The sequence below is a fragment of the Patagioenas fasciata genome, chromosome 2 (genome assembly GCF_037038585.1).
Source record: "Patagioenas fasciata isolate bPatFas1 chromosome 2, bPatFas1.hap1, whole genome shotgun sequence".
NCBI classification, from domain to species: Eukaryota; Metazoa; Chordata; class Aves; order Columbiformes; family Columbidae; genus Patagioenas; species Patagioenas fasciata.
Genome location: NC_092521.1, coordinates 120,268,135 through 120,294,421, shown reverse-complemented (window position 1 = coordinate 120,294,421; position 26,287 = coordinate 120,268,135). Strand labels below are relative to the sequence as shown.

At 46.7% G+C, this 26,287-nt stretch overlaps 4 protein-coding genes and 1 long non-coding RNA gene across 5 annotated transcripts in view; 1 reads left to right on the top strand and 4 right to left on the bottom strand.

Moving 5' to 3' along the window:
• Nucleotides 1–10,723, bottom strand: part of GLB1 (galactosidase beta 1) — a 53,199-nt gene extending 42,476 nt beyond the window's left edge. The window contains exon 1 of the mRNA XM_065830526.2: nt 10,597–10,723. Within this exon, the coding sequence (XP_065686598.1) occupies nt 10,597–10,650 (54 nt within the window). The 5' untranslated portion in view covers nt 10,651–10,723. The remainder of the gene's footprint in view (nt 1–10,596) is intronic.
• Nucleotides 2,668–10,696, bottom strand: TMPPE (transmembrane protein with metallophosphoesterase domain). Its single transcript, XM_065830527.2, has 2 exons — nt 10,597–10,696; nt 2,668–7,232 (listed from the first exon to the last, which is right to left on the bottom strand). The coding sequence occupies exon 2, from the start codon at nt 7,141–7,143 to the stop codon at nt 5,824–5,826; it is 1,320 nt and encodes a 439-aa protein (XP_065686599.1). The 5' UTR covers nt 7,144–7,232; nt 10,597–10,696; the 3' UTR covers nt 2,668–5,823.
• A 2,248-nt stretch (nt 10,724–12,971) lies between the features above and the next one.
• On the bottom strand, nt 12,972–15,188 carry LOC136098739 (uncharacterized). The gene is made up of 2 exons (XM_065832397.2): nt 15,023–15,188; nt 12,972–14,561 (listed from the first exon to the last, which is right to left on the bottom strand). Exon 2 carries the CDS (start codon nt 14,122–14,124, stop codon nt 13,180–13,182), a length of 945 nt encoding a protein of 314 aa, XP_065688469.1. The 5' UTR covers nt 14,125–14,561; nt 15,023–15,188; the 3' UTR covers nt 12,972–13,179.
• Nucleotides 15,189–19,209: 4,021 nt separating this feature from the next.
• Nucleotides 19,210–22,221, bottom strand: LOC139827257 (uncharacterized). The gene is made up of 3 exons (XR_011737696.1): nt 21,754–22,221; nt 20,697–20,864; nt 19,210–19,463 (listed from the first exon to the last, which is right to left on the bottom strand). It is a non-coding gene; the product is annotated as an uncharacterized lncRNA (long non-coding RNA).
• A 27-nt stretch (nt 22,222–22,248) lies between these two features.
• Nucleotides 22,249–26,287, top strand: part of AVL9 (AVL9 cell migration associated) — a 42,358-nt gene continuing 38,319 nt past the window's right edge. Inside the window, exon 1 of the mRNA XM_065831850.2 lies at nt 22,249–22,449. Coding sequence (XP_065687922.1) covers nt 22,384–22,449 — 66 coding nt within the window. The 5' untranslated portion in view covers nt 22,249–22,383. The remainder of the gene's footprint in view (nt 22,450–26,287) is intronic.

Sequence of the window (26,287 nt, the reverse complement as noted above, 5' to 3'; positions counted from 1 at the left end):
AACCACTTCTTTCTGTTAACTGGTGAACAACATGTACAACTACAGGTAGAGCAAAGAAAAGCAAAATACAGCAGGCATGTATAAATAGAAAGCTGCAAGTACTGAGACTCCTGGCCAACAATTGGACACAACTGCCAACCAAGACCATACTCTTTGATCGACAAGACAACAAAAAGGAGCCAGTGCAATGTGTCACGGGTCCAAAGAAAAAAAAAAAAAAACCCACACCCTCCGGAAAACTGGAGAATTAAATTGCTGAGTAAACATGCCTATCCCTAGGCTGATATTAAATGGAGCAACTGAATGAGATAACACTCTACAAACATTTGAAGACTACAAACTCCAAGGAGGAGAAAGACTACAGTGTGTTGCAACTGCAATAATGGCATTTCTTCACAGAAAGCCCTAAACAAAGTAGTGAAAAATGTCTTAAATGCACATAGCAATGCAAAACATTCTGCCAACAGCGAGCAAGTGAAATTGTCTGTGTGGTGGACATATAACAACAGATGTGAGAAGATACATCCCTGAGCTGGCAGAGAAACAAGAACTACAAGGGATTGCCACGTATTGCACAGGAGAAGCTATTTAAGCCCTCATCCCACAAACACAGACCCATTCCTAAGATGATTTAACAAAGAGTTCCATGAGAGTTGAAATAAATCTTGACCAAACCAAGGTATGGATGTGCCAGGTGTCCACAAAGTCAGACCCTTACAAAGCTGAGAAATACTTATGTTCCAGAGCAGTTGTTTTGTAACTCAAAGGCTGGGATTCTCCCTGAGGAATTAAGTTGGTTGAGTAACTCCAAGCTGTTAAACCTCAAGTAAATTACCACTACAGAGGATGCACAGGTATCTACCATCTGTTTACTCTTTCAATTCAAATCTAAGTGACATTTTGCTGATCTTTAATTTATAACCTGCATGTTGATTTCCTGGGCATGCTGCACTAGGATGGATCTGTACTGTGTGTATCCATCCTATAAGGAAACCATTCACACCAATGAACACCAAGTAGATGTTCCACATTCTTCAGATGTTTTTTACTCTAGGACACTGTGACAAGTTGGAGCATTAATGTAGAATCCAGTGCTTCAAAATGATCGTGATTAAATAAAACTCAGAACCCAAGTGCAGCAATGCAATTCTGCAATATCAACTAAATAAATAAAGTACTAGGAAAAAAAAAAAGCACATTAAAAGGCCATTAACCCTGGAAATAAAGAAGGCGAGTAAAAATAAATTGTTGTTTCCCTCTGAAAAAGGATTTTAACCCCCTCACCTAGATGAACCACACCAAGAGGTTTATGGAAAAGACACTTGCTCAATTTATGGCAGGTAACTGTTGAGAGATGAACATCAAATAAACTGTTTACATAGTTCCACACTCAGGGGACAGACACCTCTGGCAGAAAAACAATAACTTCTTAAAACAATAAAACAATGAAATATTAATTATGAAAGTGATCATTATTGAACTGGTTACCATTTAAAGGCCACACTTTTAAAGCTGTGACCATAACTGTAAATCACCTTCCCTACACATACACATCCTGATACTGTGTTACTATGGGGGTGAACAGGGGGAAGGAAGATTCCGGAGTCCTTAAGCTGATTCATCTCATTCATTTCCCATTGTAAACGGACTTCTTTTCACGATCAATTATTCAGCATTCTTTTATTGGCAGTGCATGGCTCCACCCATGGCTTGCAGAGGAGAGATTGCAATTAAACATCAAGAATTTCTGTCTGGCTCTGTCAATGTTGTATACTCATGCTTGTTAATACAGAGCGTGAATGAACTCTCTGCATCTCCTGAAAAGCTGGGGTAGTGGGTCTGCTGGTTTGGTAAGCAGATTCAACAGACACAAACTGCACAGCTTAAGATGCCAGTTCATCCATACCACATCATACTAATGCCCAGCTGAAAACTCACACCCTTAGAGGCAATGGTATCTTATATGCTCAGAACACACTTGCAGAGAAGTGGGGAGAACTAAAGATTTTCTCTTTTCTTAAATCAAGTAAGAACTTATTTTTGCAACCTTAATGCTCTTTCAATATCTTATAATGTTTATGTCTCTCAATACAGGAAAAAAGTCAAAGCTTCAGCACACAACACTATTTAATAGTGGCTAGGATGCCTCATTCTGCAAATTAACGATGCAGGGCTTATTTAATTATTTGGAAAGCAAACAAATGTGGACACAAATCCTCAATGAACTCCCCCATCTGTGGAAGATTTCTAGCATCTCTTACAGAGACCATTCCATCACAGAACACCCCTTTTCAAGGCCCTTTCTCTATCCCAAAGCTTAAGTACCAAAATTGAGAACCCCAAACCACTTGTTTTCTTCTGCTCCTTCCAAAAAACTCTTGGTATCCTTTCTCTGCCCTTGAAGTGGTTCTTTTTTCTGCATCACATCCTCATCTCTTCGGCCTGCACTTCATCCCTCTAGAAGGCATCAGGCAGATTTAACAGTGGCCTTACCTTTTCTACTTTCCACCATGCCTCACTAAGCAGTATGAGTGTAAAATCCCCCCAAACTAGTCAGATTTATTGCCAGGAGCTTTTTGTTGGTAAACAGAATTAGTGTGCTAAAATGATTTGTCATGTATTGCTACAATAAATATTGGTACAAAATAAAAGGCCATTAGAGGCATCTTTCTTGACAAGCAAATAAAGTTTTATTAAATCCCAACATTTAAAGCAGTTGTTATACTACAATTTACATATTTTCAAATCCACTCGGTAATGATTATATGATGTAATAAATGTATCTTTCACAAAGTGATTATACTATTCTATTCTGGTATTATTCTGACAGTGATCAACTCCCTCTTCCAGTGAACTGGCCTTTAATAAGAAAAAATATATATTCATTTAATTAAGTTATCCAGATCAAATACATTCCACACATTCTTAAAAAAATACCAAAAAAAATATTAAAAAATTACAAAATAAGCAGCACAGCATTTTTTTTTCATCTGGAATACTGAACACAAGTCTAAATTATGCACACTCAAGTCAAATTAGGAAAAGTATCGAAAAAGCCTTGGAGGACAATTATGGATTGCTTTCTTGGAAAGATTTTTTAAGAAAAGGTTCATTCCTCTTACTACCAAAAAGAAAGTTGATCTCAGACAACTTACAGTCATACTTTAAAAAAAAAAAAAGGCTTTGAAGTGTTCTGGCACAGAAAGAAAACATTAATGAAAATCATCAAGCAAACAAGCTTTCAGAGGGAGGCAGTTGCAATAAATTTATGAAATTCTAATAGGACCACTCCTAAAAGGATGTGTATCTGCTCCTAAAAGGATACACAAAGACCTTCAAAGAGGAGCACATACAAAGCAATGAAGCTTCTACGCACCCCTGGGACTGAAGGATTGCTTCAGGTAGGTTTTTGTGCACATTTGGACTGAATGAGGAAATAAAAAGGGCAGGAGAAAAAAAAAAGTAACACTAGCAACTCACTGGGAAACCAATAGCACCTAAAAACAGTCCTACAAAAGCCTCTCAGTAAGGGAACTAGCTAAACAATTAATCTTCTTAACACAGTAATAACCCTCAGCATGACAAATGAAAAGCTGTCCTCCTGGACCACTGGCCTAGAGGGAACACTCTGTTCTACTAAACCCAGAACCCAGATTTTAACTGAAGGCATGTTGATAAGTAAACAAGTTACAGGCTATGACAAATTCTTTCTACAGAAGACAACTTGACACTAAGCCACTAATGGGAAAGAACCTCGGAAGGACCCCATGCAGGCAGTGTTAAATACATGTGGAAACTTTAGGATACTTAAGCAGATATTATTGCACAAGCATGAAAAAAGTGTACAAAATTATAGGTTCTGGGCAACAGAAATTATCTAGTCCGGCAAGTAAACTGGTGGGGTGTTCAGTTTTCAGACTAAAAGAGGACTGATTTCTCCATCTCGTCAGCCTTCCAGCACACATTTATAGCATTTCTTTATATTCTCCTGCAAGTAAAAATGCAAGATGTTTGTACAGAGAAACAGGATACAAAACCAGCTTGGCAGTTAGAAACTGCCTGGTGGTAGAGGGGAGCTGAAGGGAGTGGATGAAGTGAAACTTCACAATCTTGCTTCCAGAAAAGCCCAACTGTACATAGTCTAAGGTACCCTTCAAATACACCACCCCACACCTCCTGCAAAATGAGAACAGGAGCTGAAGAATAAAACAGAAGTGTGTCTGGCTCAGGATCACACACAGGAAGGCCGGGAAAAGCTGACGAGCACAGCTCTGGTCCTGCCATCCTCAACCTCCTGGGTCAGCACTGGTCTCTCTCGCCTCATGCCACACAGGTGTCCCCGAGAGGAACACAGGTCCTGGTGGGCAGAAAGGCAGCACAAGGGAGACCCTGCAGCTGCAGCTGGAGACCTTGGAGTCAGAGGCAGGAGTCCCAGACTTGTACTGTTTGTGGTGTTTCATACAGCAACACTGAGTAGACGGGAAGGAAAGAGGAAGGCATGCAGAAGTAAACTCTTCCATCAGCTTGGACAATATATGCACATTAATTTACATCCTGGCTTTCTTAGATGAACACAAAGATATGGAAGCAAGAATGTTTTTATTAGTATTTTCTAATCTGTCGGATTTCTCGGAATGATATTAATTACTGCTAAACCCTTCTAGGAAAGACAGAGAAATTCTCCATCCCCCATTATCCTGTGGCAGTTATTCTGCTATGTGCCTGTCAAACAACCAGGATGTTTACAGGCAAATGCTTTTAAAGAAAGTCACCTGTTGCAGAGTTTAGTCTTCCCAAAAAGGACACCATTTACTTGAAATATTAAAACCTTAAAGTTAAAGTATTAACCCATTGAATCTCATTTGCATTGTTTTCAAATAGCATCTCCTTAACTCATGTAAGAGAAAAATCACAGAAGAGAAATTAACCATAAACAAAAAAATATAGAAAGAAGAGAAAATTGACTATTTCAGCTTTGGATTTTGTGCTTTACGTCAGGAGGTACTGTATGCTCAGGCAGCAGCAGAAGTTATTTTAAATATGAGTTTTCTTTCTCATTTGATTTTATTAGAGCACTTTTCAGCAAGCAATTACTAGATGCCAAGTTATTCTGGGGAAAATACCTGCTGAAAGAAAGCTACTTTTACCCTTTGGTATCAGTCTCCCCAGTTTTTTAATTGGAAAAAAAAAAAAAAAAAAAGAATTTCAGGAACTGATGCCTAGCAATTTTCTGTACTGGTATGCAGAACAGATTGGAAGCCCTAGTGCATGCTATAGACAGATAGCAGGATAAACGTATCCAATCAAAACAAGCAAACAAACAAAACTAAACACATACCCCTTGCCATAACATTTCTAGTAAAAGGTTTCTGGAGTTCACATACACAGTGAACATTCCACAGTCACTCCTGCAAAACATGCATGAGCGATTATACTGCAAGAGATCAGAACTTCACCTGTCTGAGATTTGATAAGGCAGCTGCCTGATGGATAACATAACAGAACATGAAGTAGCTGAGGACACAGATGTTACTGAACATGCACAGGACACACATTATCTCCATGACATCAGTGTTATCTTTAAATGCAGAACTGCAATAATAATGAACTCAAAGGATAAATTTCTTCAGTATTTTAACATGCCTGATTTGTTTTAAAGGCCCAAGATACAGTTAGTGTTTTCTGCTCAAACTTAACAGAACCTGCTCAAGTCCACTCTAACACGACTTTTCTGGTTTCCTTGAAAAAAGATTGGCTTTCAGAGCAGAAGATCCAATACGCTGACCAAAAAGTATGGTAAAAGTTTGTCAAATGGAAAGCACCTCAAGGAGAACGTAGAATTATCTCCGTTATTTCAGCTCTGCTGCCCAGCCTCATAGGTATTCCAAAGTACATCGTCCCAGGGCTGACATAGACAAAGGTATTCTGCCCAACTTTGTACAAGCCCACAAAGAAGGGATTCAGAAAATAAGCCCCAGCATTTAGGGGGAACATCTGCCCTCCATGAGTATGGCCAGAGAGAATTAAATTTATGTCTGGTCTCTCCTGAAGGGCCCACTTTGCAGCAACTGGCTGATGAGCTAACAACACTATTGCGTGCTCACTGCTACAACCTCTAAGAGCTTTTTTTAAATCCATGCCATGCCCTGAATAGCGCAATACATCTGCTTCAATATCATCAACACCAGCCAGGCAGAACCAGTCATCAGTGCTCTTTGGTGAAACAATCTTCACATTTTCATTATGGAGTGGTCGAATGTTAAACGATTTTAACAGCTCAAACCAGTTGCTAACATCTGATGTGTAGTACTCATGATTTCCTGTGACAAAGTAAGTACCCAAAGGAGAGTTAAGTTCCCCAAGAGGCTCAACAGCAGGTCGGATGATCGCTGCCTCAGAGTCAGTCAGGTCCCCAACAATCACCGTGATATCTGGTTTCAAATCCTTAACCATTCTCACAATCATGGCAAGCTTGGTCTTCCCAACTGTAGGCCCCAGATGGATATCTGAAAGCAACACCACTTTCAAATTATTCATTGTTGAGGGCAGCTTGTGAACTGGAACCTCCACTGAATTCACAGCAGGAGGCCGGGAAGCATTTAGCAGCCCAATGACAGTCAGCACAGCAGTCAGCATGACAGCCAGAACTGGTTTCATCGCTGTTCTGCTGTTCTTGTTGCCAGTGATTGCCTTAGCACTTCTTCCAGCCAAGAACTTGTACGCCTGCTCTACAGAGCCTAGAGTGAAGAGGAAGAAGATAAGGAGGATATAGGACCCCAGACAAGTGTAGGCAGCTAAAGAAAAGAAATAAGGCTCTTCTGCAACAAGAAATAGCAATGTAAAGAAGCTTGAATGAGCCAAAGCCAGAAACATGAACACAGCTATTTTCCATGGCATGAAACAGAAGGAGCTGGCAGCTGAAGACCTGGAGAACGTAGTGACTGTGCATCTCCAAACATGAAGAGATCCTATCAACATGAGTGTATTAGCAAATAGTGCCATCTGCAGCCTTAGAAGCCGACGCCGCATCCTGAATTCAAGTTGTTCTGCCAGATAACTCCGCGATAGCATCATGGAGAAGAAAACCACTCCTGCAGCCACTGCAGCCTTTGCTTCAAGAGGCAGTTGCTTGAAGGATATCATCTTTGCTTTCTGACTGTTTCCTTGTGTTCTGCAGAAGTCTCCAGTAGGCAATAATGTGGTTATGAAGGGATGCCTTGGGTCAACAAAGCCTGCAACCAGGAACCAGTATCAGCCGTTTTAAAATATTACATGCATTCCCTTTTTCCCAAACTGCAATAAAGGACTGTTAACTCTGTACAGAGTATCCAGGACACTGGGTCATGCAGAATTACTATCACAAAGACAGGGACAAGATTTCTTAATGTGGAATAAACCAGACAATTGAAAACACTGGATCCTGGCAGTCCACTTCTAAGCTCCCTGCCTGCCTCCCTCAATGACTCCTCCTCTTTTTTTCCTAAATATGGTATTTCCTCATTAAGACTTCCTTATGGTAGATAGCAATAGATCACAACAGTGATACGAGTGCTAGAACTAATCATTATAGTATTTACAAACAATCATTATAGTAATTTGTACACCCCGTACATGTTCTGTGACTAAGCTGTTCTGCTGTTAACTTAGCATGTGTGTTTTCTGTTCTTCCCAAGCAGTTGGCTCCATCTCAAAAGCAGGTATCACCCTACATTAGAGGTATCAAACTCATTTTAGCCAGGATCCACACCAGTCTCACGGTTGCCTTTAAAGGGATGACTATAATTTTAGGACTGTATAAATGTAGGAGTAGTTACTTACTAATAGCAAGAGGTTTTTTAACAAATGCTACAGCAGCACTGAAATCCCCACTGGAACAGCTGCCAGATGGAAGCGCATTCCCAGAAACTGCACAGGCAGACATTCTTGCCTCCAGTTGTGAATAAGACTTCTCCAAAGCCTTGAAAATTGGTAAGACCAGTGAAACACACATTGTGTTCTGCTACTGACTTGCCATTGACTTCCACTGCATGTACAGTTCCCAAGACCCAACACCCATTTCAGCATATCCTGGTCTAAAAGGACATGATTAAGCTGAAAAGGATTAAAACATCACATACTGTGCTTCTTTAGAAGTAAAAGGAGCACTAAGTCTCATGTATCTCTGCTCCCAGATTGAAAATAAATAAGCAAGCATCAGTCATGCTTGAATCATACTGGAATTCCCTGGTTTGCTCTGTATTTTGCTCAGAGTACAGAATGTTCCTACTTGTGACCAGTTTACATGCTTCTATTTAAAATAAAACAGTAGGTTTATTTTAACCATAGATGAAAAAGAGTTTGGATGGTGTTTCATAACATACAAGACCAAGTCTGAGATAACAAACTACCTTATTTAAATAACTATATGTCACTGCATGGTTTTCACAACACTTCCTGTCTCTAGTCAACACTTAGCCAGAGAAAAAGTAATTAATCATTATACCCCAGATATTTTTTTTCCTCAGACCTAGGGAACCAAAGCAGCCTTGTAAGGCTCTGCAGTGAGCTTGAGTCTACAAACCCTACCTAGTTTGCCAGGTTGCTTATCTGCAGCATATGCCTTGCCAAACTAGTTTAAAAGAACATTAGCACCTCCGTGATGACAGGACCTTGCCATACTTTGAGGATTAGACCAAGTTTTAAGAAGACCCCCTTCCCTCATTGCTTGTTCAGGGAACTGTGGGCTGATAAAGAATCGTGCCTCCCAGTCTCAGTTCCTCAAGCCCTCTTGGCTGTTGCAACACTATTCTTAAAAAACAGTGTTATTTTACACACATGCCTCTACAGAAAACAAACAAGCCTAGGAAGATAAGAGTATAAGTGTCCTATGGGTTCAAGTCTGCAGTTCCTCTAAATATCAGGCCATATTCTGTCTGGACAACAGCAATAAGAAACACTGTTTAAAGAAACTACATGATCCTGGCCATTGCCTGTTGTCTACATCCTTCATACTCCTCCATCAGACAAAGCTGTTAGAGACGTTGGAAGGCAAATTCTTACCTAACCATCTTTGTATGTTGTTTATGAACCTGATGCATTTTAATTTCACTAATCCTTTTTTTGGAATGTGTTAAATACTGTCCACTTCTACAAGCTCCTGTAGCGGCAAATTCCTGAAAAATCACTATATACTTCTAAAGTATTTTATCCATTTTAGGCTAATCTACTAAATCCACCAAGTGCTCCTCTTCTAATCCTACCAAATTTGGTGACTATTGGTTCCCCACTCGTCTTACCCACCACCCTCAGACTTTTTTTAAGCCTCAGCTATAAACTCACCCCTCAAAGACCACACTTGCTGTCATCCGATCTTCCCTTTGATTAGTGTCTCCCATGAGGCTGTGCAACTTTTCACACAGCTTTAACAACCTGTGCATCATTCAACTAGCAACATCTATTAAGACAATACTGACACCGTGCTTCAAACTGAAGGCAAAAACAAGAAGGCACAGTTCGCAGAGCAACCGTAAAGACTAAGGCCCCTGGTTAGGTAGTAGTAGTGCGCCAGGGGGCAGAGCAGCAAGAAAGTCATAGAATCATAGAATTGTTTCACTTAGAAGAGACCCTCAGAATCAGCAAGTTCAACCGCAGCCTAACTCTAGCACTAAACCATGTCCCTAAGAACCTTGTCTAAACACCTTTTAAACACCTCTAGCTATGATGACTCCACAACTTCCCTGGGCAGTCTGTTGCAATGCCTAACAACCCTTTCTACAAAAATATTTTTCCTAATATCCAATCTAAACCTCTCCTGGTGCAACTTGAGGCAATTTCCTCTTGTCCTATCACTTACTACTTGGGAGAAAGGACCAATGCCCTCCATGCTGCAACCTCCTTTCAGGCAGTTGTAGACAGCAATAAGGTCTCCCCTCAGCCTCCTTTTGTGCAGGCTGAACAGCCCCAGTTCTCTCAGCCACTTCTCATCAGACTTGTGCTCCAAGCCCCTCACCAGCCTCGTTGATGCTGAACCTGGGCAGAATGGGAAAAATTCCTCTCCGTCTCCTCACACACCACAGGAAGAGCAAGAAGAGCAAGTTCTCCCATGGGATCTGCTAATGGGGTGTCAGGATCAGTTAACTGCAGCTCAACTTCCACTTCCCCCCTCCCACCCGTGGCTTGTTTAATGAGCCCTTGTAGCACGGTGGAAGAGGCACAGCCGGCAGCTGCGTTCCGGCCCCCAGGTCCCGCAGGCAGCGACCCCGGCGATCACCGCCCGAGGGGCAAGGGCAGGCACCGCCGGCGCTTTCTCACTACACCACACCGAGGGTCGGCGTGGCCGAGAACAGATAGCCCCCTCAGGATAAGCCGCCCCCCGCTGCTCCGGCAGCTCCCTCCTGCATGCAGATACAGGCCCGGCGCCCGCGCCCCGAATAACACCTCCCATGAACCACAAATCGCTAACGAACTACAAACGGACCAAGGCTGATCGTCCTCCTCGGGAGCCAGGCCGGCTCCCGCTCCCCTCAGAGCTGCGGGCCGCCCCTAAGTGCAAGGGGCCGCACGGCGCAGCTTCCCCGGAGCGGGGCCTTAAGGGGAGGGGGAGACAAGAGGACTCACCGCAGCCCGGAGGAACGCTGCCAACCCGGCCAGCGGGAGCAGGAACCGAAGCATTCCGAGAGGAGACAGCGGAACTTGCGCCGCTCAGGCCGCCATGCCATTAAACGGCGGCGTCAGCTGACTGCCTGTCGGGCCGGGCCTGGCCTGTCCGCCCCGCCCCTCTCCGCTCCGCCCCGCCCCGCCGCCTGCCCGGGAACGGCCCGGCCGCAGCGCCGGCATGTCCCGCTCACACCGGCACCCCGCCGTCAGTGCCCTGCCAGCCGGCTTCTGACCTCACCTCCCACTCCCTCCCAGCACACAACACGCTCCATCCGGCCTTGATCTGGAGGTTTGCTTCACATCACAGACTCATAGAATGATAGAATCATACAACAGTTTGTGTTGGAAGGGACATTCAAAATCCATCTAGTCCAACCCCCCTGCAACGAGCAGGGACATCTTCAACTGGAACAGGTTGCTCAGGGCCCAGTCCAGCCTGGCCTTGAATGTCTCCAGGCATCTACCGCCTCTCTGGGCAACCTGTAAATACATTAGAAACAAAAAGTGGGCTAAGGAGAATCGCCACCCTTTATTGGATGTGGGGGAAAACATAATAACAGAGGACAAGGGAAAGACTGAGGTACTTGCTGCGTTCTTTACCTCAGTCTTCAATAATAGGACCAGTTCTTCTCAGGTTACCCACCCTCTGTGCCAGAAGACAGGGATGGGGAACAAAATGAAGCCCAAATAATCCAAGGGGAAATGATTGGTGACCTGCTACACTACTTACAACATGCACAAGTGTATGGGGCTGGATGGGATCCACTCAAGGATTCTGAGAGAGCTGGCAGAAGTGCTCACCAAGCCACTTTCCATTATTTATCAGCAATCCTGGCTCAGTGGGGAAGTCTCAGTTGATTAAAAGTTGGAAAATGTGGTGCCCATCTACAAGAAGGGTCGGAAGAATGATCTAGGGAATTACAGGCCTGTCAGTCTGACCTTGGTGCCAGGAAAGGTCATGGAACAGATCACCTTGAGTAACAACACACGGCACATACAAGATAACCAAGCAATCAGGTCCAGTCAGCATGGGATTATGAAAGGCAGGCCCTGCTTGGCCAACTTGATCTCCTTCTATGACAAGGTGACCCACTTGGTGGATGAGAGAAAGGCTGTGGATACTGTATACCTAGACTTCAGTAAAGCCTTTGATACCATTTCCTACAGCATTTTCCTGAAGAAGCTGGCAGCTTATGGCCTGGATGGGTGTACCCTGCAATGGATAAAGAACTGGCTGGATGGCCAGGCCGAAAGAGTGGCGGTGAACAGAGCCAGATCCAGTTGGCGGCCGGTCACGAGTGGTGTTCCCCAGGGCTCAGTATTTGGGCCGGTCCTGTTTAATCTCTTTATCAATGATCTGGATGAGGGGACTGAGTGCACGTTCAGTAAGGCTGCAGAAAACACCAAACTGGGTGGGAGTGTTGATCTGCTGGAGGGCAAGATGGCCATACAGAGGGATCTGGGCTAGCTGGATCATTGGGCTGAGGTGAGTTGTATGAGGTTTAACAAGGCCAAGTGCTGGGTCCCACATTTGGGTCACAACAATGCCATGCAACACTACAAGCTTGGGGGAGAGTGGCTGGAAAGCTCCCTGGTTTGCAAAGGATCTGGGACTGTTGATTGACAGCCAACTGAACATGAGCCAGCAGCGTGCCCAGGTGGCCAAAAAGGCCAACAGCATCCTGGCTTGTATCAGGAATACTGTGGCCAGCAGGACTAGAGAAGTGATTGTCCCACCATACTCAGCACTTGTGATGCCCCACCTTGAACCCCGTGTCCAGTTTTAGGCCTCTCACTACAGGAAAGACATTGAGGTGCTGGAGAGAGTTCAGAGAGGGGCAACAAAGCTGGTGAAGAGTCTGGAGCACAAGTCTGATGAGGAGCAGCTGAGAGAACTGGGGCTGTTTAGCCCGGAGACCTTATTGCTCTCTACAGCTATCTGAAAGGAGGTCTTAGCATGGAGGGTGTTGGTCTCTTCTCCAGAGTAACAAGTGATAGAACAAGAAGAAATAGCCTCAAGTTGTGCCAGGGAAGGTTCAGATTGGATATTAGGAAAAATTTCTTCACGAAAGCGTTGTAAAGGATTGATAGAGCTTTAAACTACATTAGAAAGCAGAAGGGGCGGTACTGGGCTAGTTATTAATGAGCAATGGGATGACACACCGAAGCTCAAGGAGTCGCATGCTAATGAGATTCTCTAGACTGCGCCACAAGGTGATGGGCACAGTGAAGCACACCTGAAGTGTTTCTACACAAATGTGCACAGCATGAGGAACAAGCAAGGGGAGCTAGAAGCCTTGGTGCTGTCCCAGGGATATGATATCATTGGCATAAATGAAAGCTGGTGGGATGAGTCCTGTGACTAGTGTGCCATGATGGATGGCTACAGGCTCTTCAGGAGGAATAGGCAGGGCAGGTGAGGCAACGGGCACAAATGAAAACTTGAAATTCCATCTGAACACAAGAAAACACATTTTTATTGTGAGTTTGGTGAAACACTGAAAGAGGCTGCCTGTTCCCAGCATGACTTGAGCAGTCACCAGTTCAACAGAGGCTTCTCCTCCATGCCTGTCCTCCTCCTGTCCTCACTCCACTGATCCTTGCTGAGGCCTTGTGTGTGGTATCCTGAGGCTTTGGATAGAGACGATGCAAGCCAAGGATCCTGTAGATTGCCCACTTCAGGAGCGCGGGGCGTGGGGCGAAATCCACGAGGAAGGTGATCGCTCTTCTGCCTTGGTGGAAGACCCTCATCTTGCTGTGGGTGTTCAGGCTCTTCCTGGATGCTGTACCAGTGTCCTGGTTTTGGGTAACAGGGAGCATCTGCCATGGTTTATTGCCACCTTGCCTTAAACCCTGATAACCAGAAGGAGGGCAACCGAGCTCTGCTGGCTTCCTGTGGCAGCCAGCAGCAGAGGGCTTCTTGCCCGGTGCCTCTCCAGTTGCCCATGAGACAGGGCTGGCTTCTTGGAGGACCCGCTGTGTCCAGCTGCTGTCCGTGTGCCCAGCAGCTGCCCCTCTGCCAGCCCCATCCTCAGTCCTGCCCCCCATGCTCTTCGGGCTGAGCTGGGAGAGGACAACGGCAGAGGCACATTGGCGCAAGGGAAGATGGGGGCCCTTCTCCGCCTCACGTTCCCTACTGCGGGGCCAGGGAGCACGGCACAGCTGGCTGTCCTGTTCTGGACGGTGCTGTCCATGGACTGAGCCTGGTGACTTTCCAGGCAAGTGCCAATCATGATGCAGCTTCTTCTTTAGAAGGTGAAGTTCCAGGGCCTCCTGGGCCTCCTTTGGCAGGACGCAGTTGTCTGGGAACCAGGAGAAGGTGACGGATCCGGTGTTCAGCAGCTCATGGGGCACTGTCCTGTGGGCTGATGACTTCTGGGACTGCTGCACCAAAGCAGGGAGCGTTCCGAGACGGATCTGTTTGCTTTTCCTCCACATGTGCCCCTCTAGTCTCTTCAAGAACTCTTTTCCCCGTTCCAGTGTCAACATGGGACGAGGATCCGAAACACCAAGCGGCTGGCCACCACCGTCGTCAGCTGCGTGTGAGACTGGAGTGATGGGCGAGCTGGCCTGGTGGCTGATGTGTCCGTCCAGCACCAAGGGACCTGGCCCTGCGAGCCCGTCAGCCTGGCTGTGAAGCTTGCCGCTGGGCGGGGCTGTGGCTAGAGCGAGCGGCTTCAGGGCCTCTGGCTCTTGGTGAGTCCGGCCCCTGTGCTGGGGAAGGAGTTTGATCTGCACACGGCGTCCCAGACAGCGCCTACAGCATGATGAGGAAGGCGAGTTCCACTCGCAGGTGCTCTGGCGTTTTCGTCGCGGGGCAAACAGTTGCCAGCTCTTCTTGGCCGCCTCTGCGCACTGCACACAGCTGAGGTCGTAGCACAGGAACTGGCCCAGAGACCTGCAGCCCGACACCCACCTCTTCTTGCCTGCAACACAGCCGGGGGATGCAGCACCCTGAGCAGAGGCCTCACAGCTGAGTACAGTGCTGTGGCAAGGGGCCCGGTTCTAGTAGGACATGGGCATGGACACAGCCCAGACCTGGTCGGCAGCCAGGGCACCACGAATCCAAGCAGCTGGGACAAGTCCAGGACTGTCTGGGCACCGTGCAGAGGGCCCATGGCAGAGGAAGAAGGCCACAGGAGGGATAAGGGGTCATGTGGGAGGGATGAGACTCCCTCGGGAGGGACGTGCAAGCTCAAGGCAGCAAGGCGGATGGGGAGCCCCAGAGCCCTGGTTTGAGCCGCCTTCTAGAGCAGACCCTGGGACAAGCACATCCCTCGTGGATGTGAGGGTGTGACAGCAGCTTGGCTACCAGGGGCCACAAGGATGGCCAGCCGGGCACGTTGTCCCCAGCAGCAGCTGGCACAGGGGAAGAGCATGGCCTCACCTGGGTCCCGAGCCTTTTTCTGCCACTGGCACCTTCGTCTGCACGGGGAGACCTGCAAGCACAGCAGCACTGCGTCAGTGACCTTGGCTGAGCCCTGACCCACAGTGCATGTGGGTCCTGTCCAGCCCCAGTTCCCCCAAGGCAAAGGAACTTCCAACGAATCAGCAGCCAGTCAGCTGGCCAATCCTCCTGGGAAGGGCTCCCCAGGAGCCTTCCTCCTACCTGGTGCCGCTTGCCAGAGAGTCTGCGCCAGCAGCACTGGGTGATCCAGGCTGCCAAGAGCAAGAGGAATGTGCTGGCCCAGAGCAAGGGGAGCCAGCTGTACGGAGTCATTTCCACAGCGTCCAGCATGCTGGGGCTGAGGTTAAGAGCAGGAGAGCAAGCGCTCTCCTTTGAACCTGCTCCGGCCTCCCTTTTGTCCTCGGGGGATGAGGCGGAGACAGTGATGTCACAGCCATTGTGAGCCTCCTGAGCGCATCACAAATGCTGCAAGAGGCACTCCAGGGGCTGGGTGACTCTCCTTTGACACTGTTTCCCACAGCATTCTCCTGGAGACACTGGCAGCTTGTGGCCGGGACGGTTATACTTAGCCGCCAGTTCAACACAGTCCTCTCCTCCATGCTCTATGGCTTCCTGTCCCTGTCCTCGTTCCACTGTTCCTTGCTGAGGCCTTGTGTCCTGAGGCTCTGGATATAGACGATGGAAGCCAAGGATCCCTTGCAACAGCCCTCTGGACTGGGGGCACTCCTGGCAACGGAATTAGTCTCTAGCCTCATTCTGCCTGATGATCCATCACAGCCACGGCTGGAGATGTGCAAGGGCTTGTAGCTTAACATGGAGCTGGCACCTAATGTGGAGATTCCTTCACAAATAGACAAAGGCTGGCAGCTTCCTGCACCCATTGCAGCAGTTTTGCAGAATGGTCCATTACCAGCAAGTGCTAGAGGATTGTTTTCCATTGTTATATTTATTAATTAAAAAAAAAAAAAAAGTTCCTTTGTAGCTGAATAACCTTCTCAGTAATTTCATGCCTGGTGAAGCTCAATTTCAGCTCATGGCTTGGATGGGTATACTCAGCTGCCATTTCAACAGAGTCTTCTCCGTGCCTTGTGGCTTCCTGTCCCTGTCCTTCATCCATTGATCCTTGCTAAGGCCTTGTGTTTGCTGTTTCCTGAGGCTCTGGACAGAGACAACGGAAGCCCAGGATCCTGTAGATTGCTCACTTCAGGAGCGCAGGGCGCAGGGTAAATTCCATGAGGAAGGTGATCACTTTACTGGCTGGGTGTGAAACCCTCATCTTGCTGTGGGTGTCCAGGCTCTTCCTGCATGCTGTACCAGGAGGGCAACCGAGCTTTGCTGGCTCCCTGTGCCAGCCAGCAGCAGAGGGCTTCTTGCCCGGTGCCTCTCCAGTTGCCCATGAGACAGGGCTGGCTTCTTGGAGGACCCCCTATGTCCAGCTGCTGTCCTGGTGCCCAGCAGCTGCCTCTCTGCCAGCCCCATCCTCAGTCCTGCTCCCCAAGCTCTTGGGGCTGAGCTAGGAGAGGACAAGGGTAGAGGCAGATTAGCGCAATGGGAGATGGGGTCCTCCTCTACCTCAGGTTCCCTACTGCGGGGCCAGGGAGCACGGCACAGCTGGCTGTCTAGTTCTGGACGGTGCTGTCCAGGGACTGAACCTGGTGACTTTCCAGGCAAGTACCAGTCATGGTGCAGCTTCTTCTTTAGAAGGTGGAGTTCCAGGGCCTCCTGGGCCTCCTTCGGCAGGATGCAGTTGTCTGGGAACAAGGAGAAGGTGACGGACCCGGTGTTCAGCAGCTTATGGGGCACTATCCTGTGGGCTGATGACTTCTGGGACTGCTGCACCAAGGCAGGGAGTGTTCTGAGAATAAGAGGCAGAGAAACAGGAAGAGAAGAGGAAGAGAAAGACAGAAAAGGACAAGGAAAAGGGAAAGAAAAAGAGAATGAAAAGGGAAAAGTGCAGCATGCTTTTGGGTTGGATCCCAGCACTGCAGTATCTGTTGGTGATGTCACCAGCCTTCCGTTACAGCAGCTGTCACCCCTGCGGCTGGAACACAACTCTGCCAGCTGCCCCATAGTCGGATCACGCTTCCAAGAGGAGAGCCCAGTGAAGCGAGTGCTCACGTTGAGTGGGACAACAAAGAGGAGGTTCAGGGAACCCCTGAAGATGCCTCCACTTCCCAGAAAACTGAAGCTGCTTGGAGGGAGCAGCAGCTCCCACAGGTAAGAGGAGCCCACGGAGGTTGACCCTCCACAACATGAAGATGAGCCCATGGAGCTGAATCCACCTTGAGAGAAGCATGAGCCCATGGATGTGCATCGGACCTGGCACTGGCCTGGTGGGGCACCACAGCACCAGGGCTGGGCTGCCTCCAGCACCATGGTGCCCAAAGCGCCACAGGATTGCACACGGAGCCTTGTGTCACTGACGGGACACTGACATATGTGCTGTGGGCTCAGCCCAGCACCTTCAAGATGGTGAGGGGCAAGGGCACAAGGAACACAAGAGCAGGTGGAGGGAACTGACGCTGCGCAGCTAGGAGGAGAGAAGGCTTGGGGCTGTGTCTGACTGGTCATCTTCCAGAACAGCGACATTGCTGTCCTGACCCAGTACCACCTATAAAATCATCCTATTTATCTCCTACACACACCTCACCGTTGCAAGTTTGGGTACACAGAACAGCAAAAGCCTTGTACACAAAAAAACAGAGAGCTTGATGTCCCCAGCTTGCATTCCTACTATCTGTGGTAGGATACAAGCCATGGGCTCATCTCTCCTACCTGTTTCCTGAGTCTTAGTCATGAAAGAAGGATGAGAGCATTCAAAGGCAAGCGTTTCTTTGCCAATGTGCATGGAAGCAGCATCCCATCACTACTTCATGAGATGCATGAGAAAAAAAGCATCTTAATGGTAGGAATAAAACATGGAAGTGGGGCTTTGCTGTGAAAACTGCTCCTACAGAAAAAAAATACCTCTGTGAGCTCCTCTGTCAAGAACTCTCCCCTTTAAGTTCTTCAACCCCACAGCCAGTGGGGAGCGGGCCATGGTGTCAACTATTTTGTTACACCTTAGTTTCTAATCAACAGCACTATGTGGTCTGCTCCCATGTGGAGCCATGGAGCAGATGGGCAGGTCTGCAGCATCGGCTACTGGAGCCCAGGGCTTGCAGCAAACCAGGGAACACACTGAACTGACTGTCTTGCTGCACCTCAAGGCCTTTGCATCAAGTTTGCTCTGTATAGGAGTAAAAATACTGGGGCTTTTTGGTTTGGGTTGGCTTAGGGTGGTGGGGGTTTTTTCTTTTGTTTTTGTTTTGGTTTTTCTTTTTTTTCTGTCTGCTACATCATCTCTCTCTCTCTTAGAACAAAAATATCCAAACTGTTCCAACGCTTGCTCATGTATTTTCATGTCCTTTCAGTTCTCTCTTTTTTAACACTTGCCTAGCTTTATTGTGCTCACAGACAGAATATGAAACCCCACTCAGCCACATAGGCAACAAGAGGTGGGAAAGAGCTGCCACACGGGATCAGACTAAAAGGCATTGCGTTTTCTGTCTGCGGCAGTAACCAGGAGTAAGAAGAGAATGAGGCGCACGTGTTATCTTGTACACGTTGAGCTTTCCCTGCCATTTATTCTCCTGAGTGGTCCAGCAACTTTCTGAGCCACCAGGGGGACCCAAACTGCAACGGCTGTTCACCACCCTGGAATCTGTGTGCATTCAATTTCTCTAGTCCCTTTTCAAAGGTATTTCAGAAGCCACAGATCTGTAAACGCTTTCCAGACAAAGCGAGTGGGGACCCTCAAGGAGTGGAACTGTCAAGAGTGGAAGGGACAGTGGAGTATTTGATTGGGGAGAACAGTCAAGATCTGTGCAATGTTTCTGCCATCCAAATTTAAGCGTGCTCAAAGTTGCAGAAGATACGTCACATTTGTGTCTGCAAACCTCTGTAACAATGCAAGCACTTCTTTTTTGCCTGCACACTTGATAGTCCTCTGAATCTCAGGAGAATGGCACCATTGTTCCCACAGGATCAAACGCAGTATTTCCCATGGGGAAGTCTGTTTGGAACACCACCTATTTCATGGGCCATACTGCAATTAAACGCACTACTCAAATAACAGTTGGTCCCGGTACTGAAAAAAAAAAAAAAAAATTAACCCATTAGGGAAACTCCAGTGTCAACAAAGCCTTCAAATAGCACTAAAAATGTATTTTGAATGGAACAAAGCAGGATGAGAGGGAAGTTCAATAAAGTCCAAGATGCAAGAAGAGAGGCATCTTCTAACTACTGACCTTGGAATGGTTGATCACATCATATCACATCACAGCTGGTGAGAAGTTCACAGAAAATTAATTTCATTCAGTGTCTGATCCCCACTGGCACCATTTAGTGTGTATACACCAAATGACCACTTGTCTACACGCTGCAAGAGTGGGGAGAAAAGACAGTCACTCTAGTGTTCTTGCACACTTTACTGCTGCTAGTACATAAACGAGTTTCTGAGGCAGGAGGCTGGCACACTGCAGAACACATCCCCTCCAGTGAGAGCACCTCCGTGTTGCTGGTTTGCAGTTAATTACTGTGTGATGGCCAAGCACCTACACCCATCCCCAGCTGGCCGAACATGAGGCACCCGCCCCACTCGAGCTTCCTGCCCTAAAGAACGAGAGCTGAGGTGGGATGGTGGTCGTGTTGGCTGCCATGTTGCACCCAGACCTGACCCATTGCCAGCACTTCCCACAGAACTGAGGGCCACCCGCAGTTACCCCAAGTTCAACTGAGTATTTTTTTCCCCATGTGGAAGATGGATGTAGTCAGTGAGGGTGAACATATCCTAATCATCACATCAATGAAGTTCTTGTGCAGCTTCATTCACTATAAAGAATGTGGGTGGCTCTTCACATGGTAGTGTTTTCTCATCTTGCCTTACTGCTTTTTTACATATTTCACACAAAATAATCCCTTTCTTCTTCATGCTATTTTTGTTTGTTTGTTTACTTAACTAATTAGTATTTTTCTATATTTTTATACTCACAACTAAGATTTTTATCTCTGTAAAATGTTCTCCATTTTTTAATATTGTGAAAGATTTGTTAAATTTATGTCAAATCAATTCTTTTGTAGTCTTTTCTCCTTCCTATATCTTCTACAGAAGTTTCAAGTCAGAGATCACAATCCCAAACAACGTTATGATCTTTACTGTATACAATTTGTTTTTTCTAAAATTTAGGACAAGAGCTTAAAAAAAATCTCCAAACACAAAGTGAGATTGCCATCCAGAAGAAATTAGTTACAAACCTTAGATCCATGCCAAGACTTCATTTACACTTTTCTTCAACACAAATCCCAGAATTATTATTTTTTTAATTCACATGCTCGTCTCCATAAACGCACAATTTTGTTCTTTCGGAAGCCGGGCTATACCTGAGAAATAAAGCGGAGCTACCAGCCACCACAGGCACTGCTCACCTCTAATGCTAGTTCCAGACATAAGCTATCATGCTGCCCAGGTGAAGGTTATCCATCTCAAGAAGTCTCACTGCACATAAGCTGAATTGAGAACTCCTTGTTATTGTTATGAAATGCAGAATGACCAACAAAACATGATTACTATGGTAATGATATAATAGCTGGTGCTTCTTAAGTAAAATATTACCTCTGAGTAATAGAAGAACTATAGGGCTGAGTTTTCATTGCTGTTAGCTAGCTATGCACTGAAAAAGAAAATTCCTTTAGGAAAATTCCGACTGAGACTTTTCCAAGAGCTTCTGTCTCATAGCAGCTCTCACCTTCCTTTCTTCCTCATAAATACATGCAGTGGGAGCTGTGAAAATACAAAACAAACCAAAACATAGAAGATATCAGTCAGTTAGTTTTCCTAGAACAGGCTGATATTGTCAGTCCAACATTTCTATTGCCTTAGCAGGAAATAAAATTTCATGTAGAAACAAAAAGTTCTAGTAATCTATTCAGAGAAGCAATAAGCCGCAATTTTCCAGCACTATCACCAAGATATCTCCATAATGCAAAATCCACAGCAGTAAGAGTGACGCCAGACTGCACTTTCCTAAATGAACAGAGTATGAGCTATAACACTCCCATGCATCTTTTGGGGGATATCTCATTACTGCAGGAGATAATGGCCAATATTTCATACTTCTTTTTTTTCTTAATGATACTAAACAGTAAGCCACACACTAAACCTAATAAGAAATTGTTCACTTGCCAGAGCTGGTTGGTTCCATGTAGCTTATCAAGTGCTCCCTATGCTATATTCTTTCTATAATGGCACTTCTGTTGGAGCTGAGGAACAATATGTAATTACATGCTTTATTGTTATAATTTGAGCCTCTAGGCATTGTGTTAGTGATGAGATTTTCTTTAAGCACTATCCTTTTACAGTTCTTTCAAAAATGATCTCTCCCTCAGATTTCCAGAGAATCTTAATTGTTAAAGAGTACAGTCTCTAGCAAATGTTGTTGATTCAAATAACCAGAACTGAATGGTAACAAAGGTTAAAGAGGGCGCATGGTGTGCATGCAGCAAGACAAATATTTTTACATTTTTCTTCTCTTGCACTAACTTAGCCTGTGCTCTTGGACAAGTCTTTGAACTGTCTTTCTAGGTACCCTAATGTATGCTTAGCAGCTGAAAAGTGCTAACAGAAAAGGCCTTAACTCGATTTTTCTCATTTTTAACCTTCAGCCACCAACCTGACATGCCTGCACCGCAGCCACCCCAGACTTCATTTCGTGCTGCCATGAGCCTGCACGCTGGAAGGACACAGCCTGAGGATGTGCTGTCTCCTGCACTTCATGGCGGCTTTATGAGAATTTCTCGCAGAAGCCGCTGATCGGGAGCAGGAGGCACCGTTAACGGCCCTGCTGTCAGCCCCACCTCCGTTGTCAGAGACGTGGGGGCAGTGGCGGGAAGGCCGAGACCGAGGCCCAGCCCCAGCGGGCTGCCCCGGCCCGGGCAGCTCCACCGCCCGGCTGCCATGTGTTTTGTTTGGCCGCAGAATAAAGCGAAGCTGCTTTCCCTGGGGGCCCCTTCGCTGAAGCGAGCTTTCCTGCGGAGCTCTCTGTGGAACAGGTGCGAAGAGCCAGCACCTCAGCCCGCGCTCCGCGGCCAAAGGCACCTCCCGCGCAGACGGGCCAAAGCGAAACTCCGCCTGGTGCGGGAAGAGGGAGGCGCTGCCGGCACCGTCCCGCCCTCCCCCGTCCGGGCGCTGCGGAAGCGCAGGCCGCCGGGGCTGCGTCCCCGTCGGGCTCTCGGCGGCGAGAGGCGGAGCGAGAGCCCGGGCACGGCGGCATCCCTCCAAGAGCGGCCATCGCCGGGGCGCCATGGAGAAGCGCGGCCCGGTGCTGCACATCGTTGTGGTGGGCTTCCACCACAAGAAGGGCTGCCAGGTGAGGGGGCGCGAGTGCCGCCCGCCTCCTCGCCTGCCGGCGGGTGCCCCTCGTCTCCCGCCTCTCCCCTCCTGCGCGTCCTCCCTGCCCGCCCCGGGGCCCCCTCCCCGGCGCGGAGCGGCCCCTGCCCGGCTGCTGCTCTCAGCCTGTGGCCGGGAGAGCTTGAGCCCCTGCGGGAGCGGGCGCGTCTGATGGGGCTGGGGGGTCCTTTGCTTGAGCTCCAGGGGGGCGGGTAAAGGAGCAGTTTGAAGCTGGCGGAGCGCGTCAGGGCCCGCTTGGCCGCGGCATCCTCCGCAGAGGGGAGCGGGCTGGGCTGGGGGTTCCCTCCGCCGCTGGGCGGGGGTGCCCGGCGGGGCCGTGACTCAGCCGGCCCCGGGCAGTTCGTGTGTACGTGACCGCTCCCTGCCCTGCCCAGCCCGGGCGCTCCCGCCGGGCGGCGAGGCGGGGCGAGAGCCGGCGGGGAGGGCGCCGCGCCGCAGGCCTGGACCCCGTTCCGTGGATGCTGGGAGGCCGCTCACATCGTGCCACCCGTGTCTACCGTCGGTCCTGTGCCTTTAGTACATTCAAGCAGAGAATTAAAGAGAAAAACATTGGTTTTTTTAATCTACCTTGTGTTCCGCCCGGGCAGCACCGCGTTGAACTCTCTGAGGTACAACTTCCACACAAACAGCCGGATGGCGCCAGGGTGTAAGTCCACCCGTGGTTTAAATTTTCTTTGCGTGTCTCGTCCCTTCTTTCATAAGTGCTTGACTGTTTCATGGGGCCTGTACGGTAGAAGAATTTTACGTTGTGCATTTCATAGGTATTTTATGTTTTTGGTTTTTTTTTTTAACCCTTGTAACAGGAGGTGCTGTTGCACAGCTGGGCAGCACACACAGTTGCTTTGCTGTGACAATATAATGCTGGAATTGCAGTGGGTCTTTTCTCATGGAGCATTCTTAGTCTTTAAAAAATTGCCAAAACAACCATGAATGTGGTGGTCGTTATACAAGAATTCATCTGACATGAAGGTGTTTCATACAAGGTAACAGAGTTAAATTAGTATTTGTTGATGCTTCAGGAAACAAAACAAGCACAGCATGGTAACATGTAAAACAATTCCTCCTACCAATAGAGGCTGAAGCGGAAGTGCAATAGCTCATTGTAGGTGTTTTACCTCTTCTTCTGAAAGACTTGCATGGTTTTGTAATGCATCCTTTCTCCTCAGGCTGTCTAGAGGCTGTGCACATGTGGATGTTCACAGGATCAGTTCTTGTGAAGTAGTTGGATCGTTTAGGTTGCAAGGGTTGTAATACTTACCAGCCTCTTTCTTGTCAAATACTGTTAGGAGATGAGTTGGGTGTCTGTAGGAGGAAGTCCACATTTTTGCCCTCACCTTGTGGTTGACCTCTTGGAGGAGACATAGTTTGGAGGAAAAAGCAGAGGTGGCTTTTGTTGCTTCTTTTGGGGTCTGTATTTATTTTCTTGTAACATCTTGTAGCATTGATGCAAAGAAAAATCTAACAAAACACAAAACTATAAATTAGTAGCAGTGCGTCTTGCTGCCAGTAAAATGTTCGCAGAAGTTCATTTTCAGATGGCGTCAAAAATTGGGTCAGAATACTTGTAAATCAAGGTCTTCTTTAAGTACCTCAAAAAATAAACTAGAGCAGTTGGAGGGGAAGCCAGCTGGAGGAGGGGATGGGGTAGCTGTGTCCCAGGTAAAAGAACTGCAGCAATATAATGACAGTTGGTAGAACCACAAACAGCCAGGCTTCCTAAGGGAAATCTAATCAGAAATCTAATTTTAAATATATTCTACCTCTGACTTAGAAGATTTGTTACTGAACTATAAAAATAGTTTCCTAAAAGAACTGGAGGCAGGGAGCTGCGCAGCTATAGCCTAATGAGTTTGACATCAGTAGCATGGAATGCTCTAGAGAATTTGTGAAGCAGAGAATTAATTAACAACATGAAACTAAGTAGACTGAGTCCTACGGGCATTCACTAAAGATGTATCATGCCTGACTGACCTGCATTTTTTGTAAGAATAAATGATTGATTTACGTTCTCTGTAAAAGACACAGAGTAGCTTGAATCTGCCTGGAACTTGATAACAGATGACAAAGCACTAAAAAAAAAAATTAAAATCTGGGTTTTTTTAAGGTACTGGAGGATTAGTACAAGAGCTGGTACTTAGGTAAGGAACAGTATGCAGAAGAGGAAGCAGCAGCACATTAGTATCAGAAGAGGAACTGCTTGTCTGAAGTGTTTTTCAAGACTGAATTTGGGCCCACGTAAGTGGCGCTGGCATTGTTTACACAGTAAAATCTAACTGTGAGGAGCAAACTTGAGGAATGAGCATTAGAAAGGAAGACTGGAATGTCATGCAAAGAACTGGGTGATAGAGAATGCTGAAATGATAGAAATGGGGTGCATTACAAAGTCATGCAATAAGAATGAATAATGACAGTATAGGTTTGGGAATTAACATGAGGAGACCTCTGGAAGAGAAAAGAGCATATGATCAAGGAGATGTCACAGAAGTGGTACGATTTGGGAGTGAGAGTGGCAACAAATGCAGGCCTAAAGTCCTATATTCTGTCACTTCCAGGAACGGATGAGATAGTCCTTGAGCAGTCTGTTTTGAAGGAGAACATGGAAGATCTTGGCTAGGTAGGCTAACAAAATGGATGTTGAGGTTGTATTCATGTGAAGACTGTGAGCTGCCTCTGTGAATATGGGAACATTCTCTGTTTTTCCTCTCCTGCTTCTTCACAGCTGTAAAGCGGAGGTGGCTGTGTGCTAAGCTGAAATGGGGAACTGAGATGACCAAAAAGTAAGCCTTGTTTTCATGGTTTGATTTTGAGCCGGTTGGTTCACAGATTCTGTCTGCCAAGAGGACATCTGCAGAGGACAGCTGTATGCACACAAGATGACTAGTATGGGGGTACAAAAGAGTCTCTTGAAAGTGGCAGCCTAGGACTTCTCTTTTTGCTTGCAATGTTTAATAATGGCATTTGAATTATTCATTAAACCACTGCATTAAAAGCAATTGTGTTCCACGAGGCTTTGGAAAGTGAAAAACAAGGAGGAAAAATCAACTATTTAAAAGACAACATCAGCACAGGAACAAGTGGATATGAACTGTCTGTGAATGCATTGCAGATTGCATACAAGAAACTATGATTTGCAGAAGAGCGAAGTTCCAAAACTGCTTTCAAATGGCAGTAATTCAGAGTGAATTTGGGGAACTTAAGATGGAGACATCATCCAGCTGGCCTGCCTGTCCTAACAGGATTTTACCTGGTATGCCTGAGAAGGCTCCTTTTGGGTTCTGTGTTTCCACCTCTGTTTTCTCAAATAGTCTCACTAGTGAATGGATGTGAAGTTAGATGTTTTGATTAGTTTCTTGATGCTAGCTGTTTTTATTAGCTGGCTTTCTCTCTGAAGCTGTACTATGGAATGAAGGGGTTAGAAATATGCGTGTGGTGTAAAGCTGATGTGTACAGAGGTGTGTAACTTGAAACTGAGCTCTAATGTGGATTCTCCGTCTGGGATTGCTGTTGGTGACAGATATAATTGGATTCTTATTTGTTTTTAGTCAAGTGTTCTGGTTAGATCCTGATGTCTGAAGTGTACAGCTCTTCTTGTTGATTAACTTACAGTATAAGAAATGTTTAACCTATAGAGCAAAGACTTTTTATGTACAATTTGGAAATGTATAGGAACATCTTTTTCTTGCATAAACTTGAAAAACAATCCATACGCATTTGTTTACAAAAGAGAGGGAGAATCAAGAAACTGGTTGGATTCTGTGTGACTTTTGACTGACAGCGCAAGCACGATGATTGTTCCA

Coding starts and splice junctions, on each gene's coding strand:
- TMPPE (XM_065830527.2), bottom strand. CDS start 7,143: ATGATATCCTTCAAGCAACTGCCTCTTGAAGCAAAGGCTGCAGTGGCT.
- LOC136098739 (XM_065832397.2), bottom strand. CDS start 14,124: ATGTTGACACTGGAACGGGGAAAAGAGTTCTTGAAGAGACTAGAGGGG.